This window comes from Cetorhinus maximus, chromosome 5, assembly GCF_964194155.1.
Source record: "Cetorhinus maximus chromosome 5, sCetMax3.hap1.1, whole genome shotgun sequence".
NCBI classification, from domain to species: domain Eukaryota; kingdom Metazoa; phylum Chordata; class Chondrichthyes; order Lamniformes; family Cetorhinidae; genus Cetorhinus; species Cetorhinus maximus.
Window position 1 is genome coordinate 64,470,761 of NC_135883.1, and position 16,892 is coordinate 64,487,652.

The 16,892-nt window shown below is 43.9% G+C and overlaps 1 protein-coding gene across 2 annotated transcripts in view; it reads right to left on the reverse strand.

Annotated features, from left to right (window-relative positions):
• elovl5 (ELOVL fatty acid elongase 5) overlaps nucleotides 1–16,892 on the reverse strand; it is a 108,839-nt gene that overhangs the window by 44,801 nt on the left and 47,146 nt on the right. For both annotated transcript variants that reach the window (XM_078541920.1, XM_078541918.1), the window contains exon 2: nucleotides 9,941–10,007. In XM_078541920.1, the coding sequence (XP_078398046.1) occupies nucleotides 9,941–9,998 (58 nt within the window). In that variant the 5' untranslated portion in view covers nucleotides 9,999–10,007. The remainder of the gene's footprint in view (nucleotides 1–9,940; nucleotides 10,008–16,892) is intronic.

Consider the following 16,892-nt stretch of genomic DNA (forward strand, 5'->3'; position numbering starts at 1 on the left):
GAGATTGAATTATTATAATGACACTTGCAAGTTTCTTTTAAGGTATTGCTTTTGTTACAGTGATACTGCAGACTGTTGCTAGGTAGACACAACACAATACAATTGAATAAGTATTGAAGTCAACAGGGAAATGCAACCTGAAGCTACAGCCTACAATAGGCACTAATAGGGATAAACATTTCTCTTCTATCCTGACTTATATTATGATCAGTATTGATGGCAGTTCACTACCACCTTCTCAAGGGGAACTAGGGATAGGCAATAAATGGTGGGCCAGCCAGTGAAGCCCACATCCCATGAATGAATTAAGAATCAGATTTAAAAATGTTACAAAGCATGATTTGATCTCGTAAGACTAAATTAGCGTGAGTCCATAATATAGGTGCAAGGGCAATACGAGTATAAAGTCTCACATCATGGTATCAAAAACAGTGGGGAGAATCTTCGGCTCGAATCATTCAGATTTTCAGTTCAGCGGGCGCGCACTCGAGTCAGCTGCGTGCCTGCCAAACTGACAAAGGCCTATTAAGGCCATTTAAATATCAATTAAAACAATAAACTGAGCTGCCTGTCCAACCTCAAGGTTGGCGGGCAGGTGAAGAGCCCAGGTGGCCTTTTTCATGGAACCTCATCCACAGGCGGGATGAGGTTTCTTGAAGGTTTTTAAAGTCTTTAAAAATTTTTAATAAAATTAATAGACATGTCCCAGCTCATGTGACAGTTTCACATGAGGAGACATGTCTTAAAATTTTTTTTTCCCTTTATTAAATTTTTCTGAACTTTAATCTCCCTGAGGCAGCTCTGTGCCTCAGGGAGATTTCAGCGCTCTTTCGCACACATGCACTCAGCGCTTCCGGGCAGCACCAGCCGATCGTGGGCGCCGATTGGCTGTGCGCACACCTATGCCTGCTCCTGCCCAAACTCCCCCCCCACTCCCTCTCCCAGCGGGGGGAAAATTCTGCCTATAGTGCCCCACCAAAACAAAACTCTCTCTTATCCTGAAGGCAGTCGTTGTTGGGCAACACTCCAATTCATGATCCAAGTGGCCACAGTTAAAGTATGAACCTGCAGCGAGTATCATGGACATATAGACTGTGGGATGCAGAAGCTGCTGACAAATTCCGTAACATCCACACAATTGCACTTTCCACTTGGGAGGTCACTGAATAAAAAGCAGGAACATGGAGATCTCAGAATTGCAACAACACAGAAGGAGCCATGTGGCCTGTTGTGTCTGTGCTGGCTCTCCGAATGAGCATTTTACCTAATGCCTCTCCCCCGCCTTCTCTCCGTAACTCTGCACATTCTTTCTTTGCAGATAATAATCCAGTTCCCTGTTGAATGCCTCGATTAAACCTGCCTACACCACACTGTCAGGTTGTGCATTCCAGATCTTAACCACTCACTGCATGAAAAGGTTTCTCCTCATGCCTCCATTGCTTCTTTTACCAATTACCTTAAATCTGTGCCCTCTCATTTTTGATCCTTCCACCAATGGGAACAGTTTCTCCCTATCTACTCTGTCCAGACCCTTCACGCTTTAGAATGCCGCAATCAAATGTCCTCCCAACCTTCTCTTCTCCAAGGAAAACAGTCCCAACTTCTCCAATATATCTACATAACTGAAGTTGCTCAATCTTGGAAACACTCTTGTGAATCTTTTCTGCACTCTCTAATGCCTTCACATCTTTCCAAAAGGGTAGTGCCCAGAACTGGCCACCATACTCAAGTTGAGGCCGAACCAGCGTTCGAGACAAGTTTAACATAACTTCCTTGCTCTTGCACTCTATGGCCCTATTAATAATGCCTAGCATACTGCATACTTTATTAACCATGCTCTCTATCTGTCCTGCCACCTTCAAAGGCTTATGCACATATACACCCAAGTCCCTCTGCTCCTGTACCCCCCTTTAGAATTGTAGCCTTCATTTTATATTGTCTCTCCATGTTCTTCCTACCAAAATGAATCACTTCACACTTCTCTGCATTAAATTTCATCTGCCACTTATCCAGCCATTCCACAAATCTATGTCCTTTTGATGTTCTACACTATCCTCCTCACAGTTCACAATGCTCCAGAGTTTCGTATCATCTGCAAATTTTGAAATTTTGCCTTGTACACAAAGGTCTAGGTCATTAATACTTATCAGGAAGAGCAAAGGTCCCCACACTGACTCCTGGTGAACTCCACTACAAACCTTCATCCAGTCTGGAAAACATCCATTAACCACTACTCTATTTCTTGTCACTCAGCCAATTTTGCATCTATGTTGCTACTGTCCCTTTTATTCCATGAGCTATAACTTTGCTCACAAGTCTGTTGTGTGACACTGTATGCCTTTTGGAAGTCCATGTACACCACATCAACACCATTGCCCTCATCAACCCTCTCTGTTACCTCTTCGAAAACTCCAGCAAATTGGTTAAACATGATTTTCCCTTAACAAATCCATGCTGGTTTCACTTAATTAACCCACATTTGCCCAAGGGACTATTAATTTTGTCCCGAATTATTGTTTCTAGAAGCTTCCCCACCACTGAAGTTAAAGTGACTGGCCTGTAGTTGCTGGTCTTATCTTTGCACCCTTTTTTGAACTAAAGTGTAACATTTGCAACTCTCCAATCCTCTGGCATTACCCAAGACTAAGGAAGACTGAAAAATTATGGCCAATGCCTCCACAATCTCCACTCTCAGTTCCCTCAGTATCCTTGGATGCATCTCATCTGGTCCTGATACCTAATCAACTTTAAGTATGTACAGCCTATCCAATACTTTTTCCTTATCAATTTTAAACTCTTCAAGTGTCTGAATGACCTTCTCTTTCATCATGACCTAGGCAGCATCTTCTTCCTTGGTAAGGACAAATGCAAAGTACTCAGCTAGGCCTCTGCCTCCATGTGTAAATTCCCTTTCTGATCCCTAATCGGCCTCACTCTTCCTTTTACCACCCTTTTATTATTTATATGCCCACAGAAGACTTTGGGATTCTCTTTATGTTAGCTGCCAGTCTCTTCTCATATTCTCTTTTTGCTTCTATTATTTGCTTTTTTGTTTCCAATCTGATCCTTCTATATTCAGCCTGGTCCTGAGTTGTATTATCCAGCTGCCATGTGTCATAAGCACACTTTATCTTTTTCACATCAATCTTTATCTCTTTCCACATCCAGGTCGCTCTTGATTTGTTTGCCCTACCTTTCCCCTTCATGGGAATATAGCTTGACTCTGCCCAAACTATCTCCTCTTTAAAGGTAGCCCAAGGTTCAGTTACCATTTTTCTGCCAACCTTTGATTCCAATTTATTTGGCCCAGATTCATTCCTAGCCCATTGAAGTCGGCTTTCCCCAGTTAATTATTCTTACTCTGGATTGTTCTTTGTCCTTTTCCAGAGCCAACCTAAATCAATAAGTGGCCACTTAAGGGCCTCATTTGGGCTTCACCTGCCCCATGTAAAACAGTGGACAGGTCGGGGAGGGGACGGATGGCGGTGGGAAGGCCTCCTGGGGACTTTTAATGGCCTGTCCCCAACCTCCTTGCCTGCAAAACCACAGGCGGGGGACTGTAAAATTCAGCCCTGTGTCCAGGAGCTGCAGCCAAAAGGAAGAGAGGGCCCTGAGCTGCACCACCCAAACAACTGAAAACTAAGACCAAAATATAAGGATTATGTGAGGATTCGGAACAACCTTGTCCGGAACAGGTCCCCCACTTCAGGATGGACTTTGTGACTGTGAAGAAGGTACAGGGAAGGGGGACTGCTAACCAAGAACTATGAAGAAAACCTTGACGCCTTGAATATTTGCCTGTTGGAGAGAAGACTTTGAGGGGATGCCATCCAGCTGTTTAAAATGACCAAGGGAATGGATACCACGCAGGGAAAAAGTGAACATGAGGTGATGAGGTCAGGGAGAACAAACGGGCACAAATTCAAACTGAGGAAGGGTACTTGAATTGTGGAACAGGTTTTAGAAGGAGCAGATTCCCCATACCTCTTCAAGAAAATCCTAGATGAGTTTCTGGAAAAATGGGTCACTTTAGCATATGAAAGATAAATGATTCTGAAAAATAGCCAATGGGCAGAATTCTCCTAGATTTGCACTAAATGCAGTAGTGGGCGGGTAAAATGATGTTTTACCTGCCTGCCGCAATGGCGGCTTTTCATGCTGTATCGCCCCAAACCCACCGCATTAATTATGCATTCTGGGAACCACACTGTTTCCATGGCGGGCAGGCTCTCATTCGCCCGCCACGCCATCATCTCGTTGCTTCATCACATCGGGAGCCATATTTAAAGTACAGCCGCATGCACAGTGCTTCCAGCTCACGACTGCTGCAAAGATGACATGGCCCCGAAAGACAAAAAGACTGCAGCCTCCAGGGTCAACGACGTGTCCCTCATTCGCCTTTTGGGAGGAGCTTTCTATCACTGTATTAACTGGACTGCTCTATTAACTGGAATTTCAGGCTGGACCTAACAAAGGGACGTGACCTGTCCTACACCTGCGCAGTAGTTCGCGCTTGAGGGGCCAGGCAGTGGTCATATTCACTGCGACTCGAATTTATCTGAGAGGCTTGTTCATAGCGGCCCAGTTCCACATTTGGGCAGCGTTAGGAGCCGGAGAAGGTGTTTGAGAATTTCAGAGAGTGGCTGCTGAGTGCGCAGCAGGATCTCAGCAGTGGGTAGGTGAGGAAGCGGGAGACAGGCCGGGTTGTGTACAGGAGAACCAGGCTCAGGGCCAGGAACTCTGTTCTTCCTGTGTTGGAATGAGAAAGAGAGAGACTTAAACCGGGTTCAGTCAGATTGCTGCTGACTTTTTATATCGAATTAAAATAAAATTGCCAGTTTATCAGCGACAACCAATTGCCAAGACTCTAAACTATAGAGAAAAGGTGCCTGTGTGCCAGTTGTGAAATCAACCACTTTCTGGGCATTTAGAACAAGTTTCAGCTTCATCATAAAAACGATTTGGTTTGCAGCATTTCTGAGTGCTGCCAGTTCCCCTCAGCACAGCTAGCCAAGCTTCTGGTAGAAAAGCTGGTAGTCCTTCTTTCTGATTAACCGGCACCACCCATTATTTGATTAACTGAGAGCATTGGGGCTAAAGTCTTGAGTAATGAAGTGAATCCCAACATCTGGATAAGTTAAGAATTCAGAATGTCAAAATAAAAGATCAGAAATTATGGATTATATTTAGGTTTAAAATTCATCCCGTCTAGTTAATAGGTTCTGACAAAAGGTCATTGACCTGAAGCTTTTAGCCTGTTTCTCGCTCCACAGATGCTACCTGATGTGCTAAGTGTTACCAGCACCTTCTGCTTTTAGTTCTGATCTTTATCATCACAAAGATCACCTACTTTCATCTCCACAACATCACCTGCCTGCACTCTTACCCCGGCCCATCTGCTGCTGAAGTTGTCATCCAGACTCAACCATTCCAGTGCTCTCATTGCTGGCATCCCATACTGTAAACATCAGCTCGTCCAAAACTCTGCTGCCCTTATCCTCTCCTGCAGGAAGTCCCATTCACTCATCACCTGTTGACTGACCTACATTGGTGTCTCAACTGCCCCAAATTTAAAATTCTCATTAGTGTGTTTAAATTCTATGATTCCTTCATGACTTTTCCCCTTCTTATCCCTAGCCCAACTTCCTCGAGCCCAACAACTTCCCTCCCAATCTCTTGCTCTGGCCTCTTTTGCATTCCCCCACCCCATCCATCGCACCTCTACAGGTGGCCCTATTTTTAGCGGCCTAGGCCTCGTGCTCCTGAATCACAGAAAAGTTACAGCACAGAAGAAGGCTATTCAATCCATCAAGCCTGTGCAAACTCTCTGCAAGAGCAATTTAGCTAGTCCCACTCCCCTGCCCTTTCACTGCAGCCTTCCAAATGTATTCCCTTCAAGTGATTATCCAATTCTCTTTTGAAAGCCATGACTGAATCTGGGCTTCACAATTCGCTCCCTAATCCCCTCCATTTTTACACATCCCCATCCACCTTTTATGAGCTTCTTTAAAATCCTCCTCTTTGCTCAAGCTCTGGGTTACTCGTCATAATACCCCCTTGTCTGACTGGGCATTCTATTATCTGTCAAGTATCTTGTGACATTTTTGTGCATTAAAGTTTATAGAGAAGTGCAAGCAGTTCATGGATCTGAAGCAATTAAAAAAGTTATCTGAAAACCTTGTCTTTGGATTATAGGTCAATGCCTAACCTGTCCCGGGACAAACAGGAGTGAGATTCCCACTCTGCTCTTCTTGGAATCAGTTCAGCTCTTTTCATGTTTCCCTTTGGTCTGAGGCAATTTTAATATTGTGCTGACTTAAGAGACAAGGAAACACTGTGCAACCGTAAATGCAAAGTCAGCCTCATCTCTCTGTGCCAATGTATAAACCATTCAGAATTGTTTGTTTCAAAAATGATATCTCAGTGTGAAACTGACAAAACTAAGCCTATAATGCATTTCTTGAATGGCCATTTAGAAGACTTAGATTCTCCTGCCTTCAGGAAAGCAGTAGCAATGTCTCTTTAGGGCTTGTAATCAATAGGACAAGCTGTCATTCAGTTTTTCCAATTGCTCCAAATCCAGTCAAAAAGTCCAGAAGTGGCATTTATCATGATCCAGGGGGGATAGATGTGTAAGAGAGGGAGGAACAGAGATATAGAGGGTCATTTTCATCTTCGCTGCTTGGCTGGCAAAATGGCGAATGGTCTGTTATAGAGCTCTCGCAATTTTCATTTCTGGGAGCTTCTATTAAGAGTGGACAATCTTATACACTAATTTATTGCCCAAACAGTAAAGGTAGAAATTACTGGGAAATACAGGCCTCAAAGACTTTCGAGGAGGCACAAAAATTGAAAACAGGCACCGATCTTAAGAGTGACGGGCTGGGTAGGCAGGGGGCAGAATGAGTACGGCATTTTTGGAAAGGATGACTTGACTAAAATCTCTTTATGCATGTAAAACATGGGCAACTCCAAAACAGAAATACTGAAAGCTGCAAACCTCTTGACATGCGAGGATATACAGAAATCCCTTAGTGTTCTCACACAACAAATAGGAGTAATGAATGGATACTTGAAAGACTAAAGTATATGAGAACTATGCCTACCGATTTCTAAAATAGGAAAATCCAGTCATGGACATGGAGACAGAGGGCTCCGAGACCAGCTAGGCAAGGTGATGGTGTTGGGAGAAACAAAAAGCTAAGGACAAAGAGGGAGTCTGAAAAAGTGATGGCTGGGCAATGTAAGGAAATAAAAATAGGAAATCCTGCATGTGCATGGCATCTGTGAACAGGATTGACAGGTAGCGTTTTGTTACAGAGCTGAAAAGTTAAGCTGTCTTCTTTCTTTTCAGATGCTAATAGAATTGCTGAATATTTTCTCTTTGGATCTTCAGCATTTGTAGTTCCATTCCATTTTTATCTAGGCAATCAAGTCAGGGAGATGGTGGCATAGTGGTAATGTCACTGGACTAGTAATCTAGAGGCCCAGACCAACTTTCTGGGGTCATTGGTTCAAATACTGCCACAGCAGCTAGTGGAATTTAAATTCAATTAACAGGATCTGGAATCAGTAATGGTGACCATGAAACTATCACCAATTGTTGTAAAAACTCATTTGATTCACCAATGCCCTTTAGGGGAGGAAACCTTCTGGCCTACATGTGACTCCATGCCCACAGCAATGTGGTTGTCTCTTAACTGCCCTCTGAAATGGCCTACTCAGTTCAAGGGCAATTAGAGATGGGCAACAAATGCTGGCCTTGCCAGTGACACCTGCATCCCATGAACAAATAAATAAAAATAAAAACTATACAAACAACTGGACAGGAATGCCAACCAGAGAAGCAGTATCAATTGCACACGCAAGTAACATTGGCAATCCACTTCATTTATTGCTTTAACACTCGAAGAAAGCAAAGAAAGAAATTAAATGGAAAGCAATGGGTGTCGCAATATATGCAGTGTACCTGTAGCTATCATGATGTATAGAGAATGCATTATTTAAATGCCATTCTCTTGCTCCCAAATTATCATAATTCTGCTAGATTAAGCATCCAATTTAGTATAATCTTGTTTACAGTAATGGATTTTCATCTGGCGTACACTGAATTGGAAAACGTATTTTAACTCTCCTCCAAGAACTCAAAAAACCCACAATCAGATGAAGCTTTCTGAGGCTTTAAGTGGTTTTAATTAAGATGGACTCCCTGAATGAAGCTCCAACTCTCTTATTTAAACGTTTCCTTGTGGGACTGGCATTAATCATTATAAACAGGTGACTTATAATTGCCTTTTTTAGGGCATAAAGAAGAATGAGAGCAGGGCAAAAGGCAATAGGAGCAGAGTTAAAAATTAAAGGAAACGTAAGAACAGGAAAAACCAAAGCAGAGTCTGAGAAACGAAAATCGACAATCAAAACACAACAATGAGTCGCGAAAATATGCTACCATGTAAAATATTAATGAAAAATAGTCCTTTACACTTTCTCTATGATTTAACAGTGTTAAGGAGTCTGGACAGAGTGGAAAGGGAGAAACTGTCCCCACTCATGAAGGGATCAAGAACAAGGGGGCGCATATTTAAAATAATTTGCAAAAGAAACATGAGGAAAAACTTCTTCACGCAGCAAGTGGTTAAGGTTTGGAATGCACTGCCTGAGAGTGTGGTAGGGGCAGGTTCAATTGAAGCATTTAAAAGGGAATTAGACTGCTATCTGAAAAGGAAGAATATGCAGGATTATGGGGAGAAGATAGGTGAACAGCACAAAGTGAATTAATTTGGAGAGCCGGTGCAGACACGATGGGCTGAATGGTCTCTTTCTGCGCTGTAACAATTCTGTGGTTTACAAACCTTGCATGTTGAAAGTTCAATGCTTCTTTAAATCCTCTTGGTGAATTTGCACATGAGTATGCACAGAAAGTCTACCAAATTAATAAAAGCCCAAGTGCAGACAAAGGTTTGATAAGAAGCTGGAAAATTTAATCCAGCGAGGCAAATAGGCAATTTGGGCAGAGTTTAGACAACTTCAGCTTTAAAGAATCTGATCAGCATTCTCAACTGTATCATTCACAATGAGGAAACTAAAGACTCTCTTGGTGGAAATTTGTTTCTGTCGGTGGGAAAATAAGATAACCATACAACAGCACCTGGTCAGTGCACAGGACATTTTTTCCACTTGACAAAGGTGGTAAACAACAGAAAATGAAATACAAAACACATGACCAAGAGCTATATGCTCTGCAATGGTTCTAAAACATCTTGTAGAACAAATCTTCAAATTACAACATTTATTTTTAAGACAGCACGACTGAAATTCCTACCACATGGGGGCAATTAAAATAGTCGGTAAGATTTTGCCAAAGTAAAGACAAAAAGAATGGTTTCAGAAGTAAGCTGAGGATTGTTGAAATTGTATGAACAACCTGGTATGTTGCAACAGAAAAAGGGCGCATTTAATTACACAACAAAACGGAAGACACAGGGTGCCAGAAAAGAAAAGTAACATGGGCAGAGGAAAATGCAGCTTTGACAATCCACCCTGTGGAACAGAGACCCAACATCTGTACTGATACTTGTGACAGTTGTGGTCATTTATCAAAAAATCCTCTATCAGTTTTTTCAACTCGTCTGTAATTTCTCATCTTATTTAAAACTCCCTAGGGTCATGCTGATTAGTATGCTCAGCATAGTTCTTCTCATCTACTGTTTGCTAATTATTTGAGTTTCAAATTGAATATGGTTAAATGCCTGGGCCCATTAAAATAACTGCACTCATAATAAGATGCACATTACTGTCACCAATTGTGCCACCAACTGGATTAATGTTCACACAATATTTTACATCTTGTAATGTACAGTAAAATATTAATCACATTCCTGCTGAAACACTTGCATGATAAAATAGCCTATATATGCAGTGTATCAAAATGCCTACTTACCTCTTGGTCCAAACCATGAAACAAAATAGTAATTTAGCGTCTGGTCCACAGCTTCCATTTTTAAAATCTATGGTAATTAAGCAAAAAATGTATAGTAAATAGAATGCAACAAATGACAATTTGGTGGTGTTTCAATGATAGTCAGTACATTCAATATAATTCATCATTTTCTACATCATATCCAAACCGTGCATGTTGCAAGAAATTATATTCATGATGAAAGGTCACAATCTGAAACATTAATGTTTCTCTCTCCACAGATGCTGCCAGACCTCCTGAGTATTTCCAGCATTTCTGTTTTATGTAAGCCTGGAACATTCTGAGGACCCACTCATGCTTAAGGAAGGTGCTTCACTGAAGGTGGGACTGATGATGTTCTAATCCAGAAAGTTAGTTAGTGAAGGATGATACGGAGCCAATCGTTACTCAGTCTTTACTATATTTATTTACAGAGTCAAACATTACAAGCATATAACTCCTACCTCAACCACACACAGTTTCAGTGAGCATATCTCTGTACGTACGCAAGTGAAACTCCAATTAATGCCCTTCACCTGCATCTCATTAAACACTCTTGATGTACAATTCATAAATGAGAATTCAACAGATGACACTATCCCAGCAGTCCCACCTCCATTAATCACGCCAAGCTGCACATAGGCAGACACTCACAGCTGCCCACCTCTGCCTGACAGGAAATCCTGGCAGTAGAGACCCAGTGCTACCCAAGCCATCTCTCTTTGTATTGCAGAAGGTCTTCGCCCACTCCAGACCCAATGAAGTGATTTGTCATGCAGTGCTATGTGGCTATCATCCCCCCCCCTAAGCATAAAGCGAGGATCCTAGATTTCCCAAGATGGGTTAAGTTTACACACAAATAGTGAGTTTGAAGGTGGTCTTTCGAACACCAACATTCTCCATTCCCCTCTGGTATAAGCTGCTGCTGATTCTCTAGCCAATTGTTCAATCAACATTGCCAAATTTACAGGTACAAATCGGCTGATCACAACTGAAATTTCCAACAGTGCTACGCAAAATCCACAGACACAGACAACTCCCTTGAAGAATTTCACAGGGGTGGAAAGCCTAAGCCTACACGCATAAAACAGCAGCTGCAGCTTGTAAATCAGAGGAGGGTGTGTGATGAGGGGGGGCGTGGGGTGTAAGAAGGAGGATTAAGTACGAGGTTACAGTCATCTTTGATGCTTTCAGCCTCCCTTCTGGCCGAAGCCTCGGCAATGGGTACCCTGATAATGGCCAGTACTGTCTTCTCCATGTGGGGGTGAGGACATGCAGGGGTGCCTGCCCCCCACCTCACTCTGGTTAGCTCCTGCTGGGTCCAACTGTCTGCCACCTGGTCCTGCAGGAGAGAAGGAAGTATGTCTGTGAGGGCTGTGCAACCTGTTTGGCTGCTGCGGCTTTCATGGCTGAAGAGCTGAGTGTTTGTGCAAGCTTTCGGACGTAGGTGTGCGGCTTGCAGCAGTCTTACGTGTATGAGGCTGAGGTGAAGCATTATGAACGTTAGTTATGGGTTCCGATTGATAGAGATTGTTGGTTGGTGAGTGATGACAGCGTGATGACTTGAGCAGTGTCTGAGGCTCTGGGAGCAGTTTGTGGCAAATGGCATTTAAAAATGCATTCGCTGACCTTGACCTCGTGTGCACGGCTCTCCATCCTGGTCTTTACAGCATGACTCTTGGCATTGACCTACCCAGCTATCTGCTCCCATTGCCTTTTGACCATGTGTCTGGAGGGCCTCCTGGCCCACTGCACATACAAGACATCTCTCCCCATTTCCACCTCCTCCAACAAGACGTCCAGAGCAGCCTCCGATAACCTTGGAGGCCACTCCCTCCCATGTTATGACACTGCTCACTGTTTGCCAGGTCAGGCTCCCTTCCTGTACCATGGCCGGCTCCTGCTCCAGCCACAATGCACCTCCCTTTTTTAGGAGGTGCATATCAGCACTAAGTGGTGCGGGTTAGTTTTAAGCGGTGCCAGCAAGTCATGATTCTCAGCCCCCCTGCTGGTGCGTGCAGCCAATGAACAACAGGGTGAGCACCGACTGCGCACAGCAATCACTGAACTGAGCGGGCAGCACCAAGCTGGCGTGTTGTCTGCATCAGGTCGAATGGGTACAGGCTAATCGCACAACGTGGTCCCCACGCCTGTTTTTGGGGACTATCCAATTTAGTGTGGCACACAACAGGGATGATACCATTATCCAGTGCATCCAGTGGGGAGCAGCTCTTCAAGGGAGTGCATCTCAGTAAATTGTGGCTGCTCAACGAATAACTTTTCCTCTCTAAAATTAATGGTTAGGAATTCACAGGCTACCACATCGGTGATCTGCAAGTCCTGCTTTGTGTGCGCACTGCAGGGAGCCGGGACCTGCTGCATCATGGAAGCACCTTTAATATTTCAAACATGGCCACATCAATCATCTATGCAATGGCAGAATGGCATCAATCAGCTGGTGCTTAAACTCCTTTGGGATCCAGGCCTGGATTTTCGCCACAATGGAGAAGCTTTCTGTTATGTCAAAAATGGCGGAAGAGGCCCAAATCTGGAAGTCCTGCCTCTGAACACAGCGGCTACCATCTTCACGAGGGCAGGAATGAGCCTGGGTCAGGATTCCCACATGCACATTTCATGGAGGCAGCTGCCCATAGAAATCAGGAGCTCAATTCACTCGTGTGATTTTGGTGTGAGGGCTGTCTGAACCATGTGTGCGGAACAGATCTGGTAGCGGCAGGTCTGAACTTTGTGGATTCATCTGGATGGTCAGGGTACCCTTTTGGAGATGTAAGGTATCCCTTTGGGTATGGTCTCAGGGCCTCCTTTGGGAGAGGTCAGGTGCCCATTGGGGGAGGTCAGGTGCCCTTTGGGATTTCTAAAATTGGGCATGAAGGTGCGTAAAAAGTGCTTAACTCATTGGAACTGTGAAGCTCATTGGAACTGTCAAAACAACTGTCAGAAGTGTCAAATTGAACTGTCAAAGGGAGCTGTCAAGCTGTCAAGGCATTTAAAACTCTTGCCCTTCAACTCTGAAAAAACTGTCTGAAGTGTTAAGAAAAATGATTACTTGCTATTTCACTCTGTCTGTTGACATAAGCCTTAGCGCTTCCATTACTTGATTGGTGGTGCATGACTAATGTCACAACTCTCCATTATCATGGTAGAGTGCCTGCCATTTCACAGTTTGATTGATAGCTCCAAGTGGTTATGGACTCTTTGAAGTGGGGCTATGAATTCCAATGCTTGTTTTTATAAGGGATTATCCAATTAAATGAAATGTTTGCTGTTGTAAGGGATAATGTAGTTGAAGGAATGTAAATGTAGTAAATGGGTTTTTATGAATTAGTGTTTTTTTTAATTAAAACCTGCAGTAGACACTTGGGGCAGAAATTTTCGCTTGGCAGGCGGGCGCATGCCCAACCTGCTCGAATGTGAAATGACACACGTGGACTACTTTGGCCAAGCATGCTGACATCAACACGCAGTCGCGCGATAGTTGTCGGTGGGCACACTGGAGCCAGCAGCGCGTCCGCTGACAATAAAAAGGCCTGTTAAGGCCATTAAGTTATCAATTAAATTAATTTTTTCGCTGCCTGTCCAACCTAATGGTTGGAGGGCACGAGAAAAGGCCAAGCAGCCTTTGCATATTTTTGGAAACTTCATCCATGGGCGGGATGAGGTGTCCAAAAGCAAATACAAATAGAACAAAAACTAATTTTTCATTAATAACATGTCCCTGCTCCTGTGACAGCACCACATGAGGGGACATGTTTCATTACATTTTTATTTTTTTAATGTTTTTTTAATATCTCTTCATCTCCCTCAGGCAGCTCCGTGCCTCAGGGAGATTATAGAGCACTCACTCGTGCGCACGGTTAACAAATTGTCCTTCAGGTATGTTTACAACCTGGACAGAACATCCTTTATACAGTGTGAGTTTGAGGGATTCCTGGTATTTAATCACAGGACCATTCAACAGTTGCAATCACAAAGATATGGGCTTGAATTTCTAAAATGTAGCCCACCTGCCCCCAGTCTGTCTCCCATTTAACGGGGCAGGGGTGGTCTCAGGTGGCCTGTGTGCTCTTGGGCTTATTGAGGCCCTTAAGTGGCTAATAAATAACCACTTAGGTGCCTCATTCCACTTCTGCTGCTAAGTTACCTGTGGCAGGTGGAGGCCCACGCCAGGTGGGTAGCCTGGCAGCTTTTACTGTGTGGTCTGGTGTCGGGCAGGAGGGTACACCTCCTTTTGGGGATCCCCTGTACCCATCGGATGCATCTTCTAAAGGTCATAGCCCCCCAGCCGCCTTCCCCCCGCAATTTTAAACCTACACCCCCAGCCTCACAGCCCCCCAACCCCTTCGCTGGGGTCTGCCAGCCAAGCCCTGCCGAAACCCCTGACTGACCTTCAGTCTGATTTCTATAACCCCCTCTACTTTGGGTTCTGTCTGCAGTCCCAGCAGTGGCCACCACTTGAACCTAGTGCTGCTGGGACTATCGGATTGTAGGGGGGTGAAGGTCTCACCCTGAGGCAATTAATGCCCCTCCAAGCTTAAAACAGCTATGGGGCAGCTGCTTTCTGGTGGGTCAGGTTCTGACTGACTTTTTAGTCGAGGGCAGGAGGGGGCGGGAGGGGCGTGGGGAATATGACAACTATTAAAATCCAGCCCTGTTTGTTTGCACAGTGGAATCAGATGGTACCAGAAGAAAGAACTACAACAATCTGTGAGTAGAAGCCCTCTTAACTATAACTATAATTTTCCTCAAATAAAATGAAAAGCAAATAATGTGTGAACATAAAAAGAAAACAGTGCATCTGGGAACATCAAATAAAATCAGAAGATACAATTCAGTTACTCAGCATTTGAAAGAGATGTACCTAGATGGGAGCCTTTAACCTTTCTCTTTCCTATGCTAATTGCCAGTTTCTACCAACTTCTGGGGCACATGTTCATCTTCAAGGTAGTAATTTGGCAGAGTGAATCAGTCACTCATTATACAAACTGCCTAATTTTCACTCACTGATTTCAATGGGATCAAAGCTGTGCACATTCTCTGACAGACGTACGGTCCACTCCGCTCGGATTCATGTGGTAAAGGCAACAATATACCTTCCTGTTATAACAAAAAGCACTGTTAAATTATTCCTATATACAGGGAAATGAAACCAAAATGACAATAATGGCTGCAGTCCAGTGGGGCAAACAGCTCAGTACTCTGCTTCCAAGACATCAAGTGGGTTCAAGCTGCAGGGCTAACAGTGACTCAAATACATCTGCTGCACACACTCCTTTAGTTCTCAGCTGAATCATTAAATAAAATGTCACATGGAAGCAAGGTAATCTATCTCAGGAAGGGATGAACACTCTCTTGCTATTCAACAGTTAATCATATTCAACATGCCCTCCCCCCGCCACTATTCGAAATGAGCCACTGGCCAGACTTCTGTGAAATAATGAAATCAACAGCTCAGGTTTTGTTTAATTCAGAAGGTGCATGAACCTAGAGATTCCTGCTGAAGGCATGTCCATATAATACTGCCCTGTCTCCTATGTCGATGTTGGCATTAGCACGTTTATTTTAAAAAGGTTTAACACCTCCTTTAAAATATGGAATGTCATTCACCAGCTGTAATGTGCAGCCTATCACCAACTGAGCACTTTCCAACTGAGAAAAATCAGAAAGAAAATGAGCAGGAAAGGAAATGAATCTGAGGGTTATCTTTTTAAATTCTATTTTGGTCCTTTTAATGTCCACTTTAACTTGGCACTGCAGTAGCTCTGTGTGTATTGATTGTTAAAACAATCAAATGAACGTTTACGAGAAATAAAGGCTTCTTTTATCGATTTCAAAATATTTCTTGCTTAGGCTTCAAACAAGGAGAAGTCTCAATTTGCTGAATGATAGAACACAATGGGGAGGATTTTTCCCTCGTCGGGCGGGCTCGATGGGGGTGGTCGGGAGGCCGAATGCCTCCTGCGATCAGGGCCGGACCGCGATTTCACACTGGCGGGCCAATTAAGGCCTGCCCAGCGCGAAACGTGATCAGCAGCGCTGCCTGTGTGGGGGTTGGGGAGGAGGGCAAGTGCGAACTTTGCGCATGCATGTGGGTGCGCGCTGGAAAAGCTCCCTGAGGCACAGAGATGCCTCAGGGAGAAGAACAGTTTTCAAAATAAAAATTTTAAAAATGTTGTGAAACATGTCCCCTCATGTGACTCTGTCACATAAGCAGGGACATGTTATAAATGGAATTTAAAATATTTTATTTCATTATTAATCGCTGTTGGAAACCTCACCCCGCCTGTGGATGAGGTTTCTTAAAAAATACAAAGGCCGCTTGACCTTTTCATCCGCCCACCAACTGTAAGGTTGAAGGGGCAGCACTAAATTTCTTTCAGTTATGACTTTAATAGCCTTAATAGGCCTTTTAATTGTTGACGGGCGTGCTGCCGACCCCGGTGTGCGCCCACTGACCAAAATAGCGTGCGAGTGAGCGATGATGTCGGGATGCTCGCCCGATGTCATCACGCATCATTTTATGCTTGGTTGGGTCGGGCGCGCACCCGCCTGCCAAGCTAAATATTCTCCCCAATGTTACAGACTCTCAGGATCGTATCAATCACAGATAAGGCCATCTCTGATCACTTCCTGTATCCATCTACGCTCATAACCTCTTCCTTCTCTGTCCGCCCCACGGGAAAAAAAACTCTCTCCCAACTCACTTACAACTGCAGGAGGTGTTACACCTGCCCCTTTACCTCCTCCCACCTCACTGTCCAAGGCCCCAAACACTCCTTCCAGGCAAAGCAGCGATTTCTTCGCACTTTTTTCAATTTAGTATACTCTATTTGCTGCAGGTTATACGGTCTCCTCTACACTAGAAACAGAGTCTTTGAATGTTTTTCAGGCAAAGCTAGATAGATTCTTGATTAAC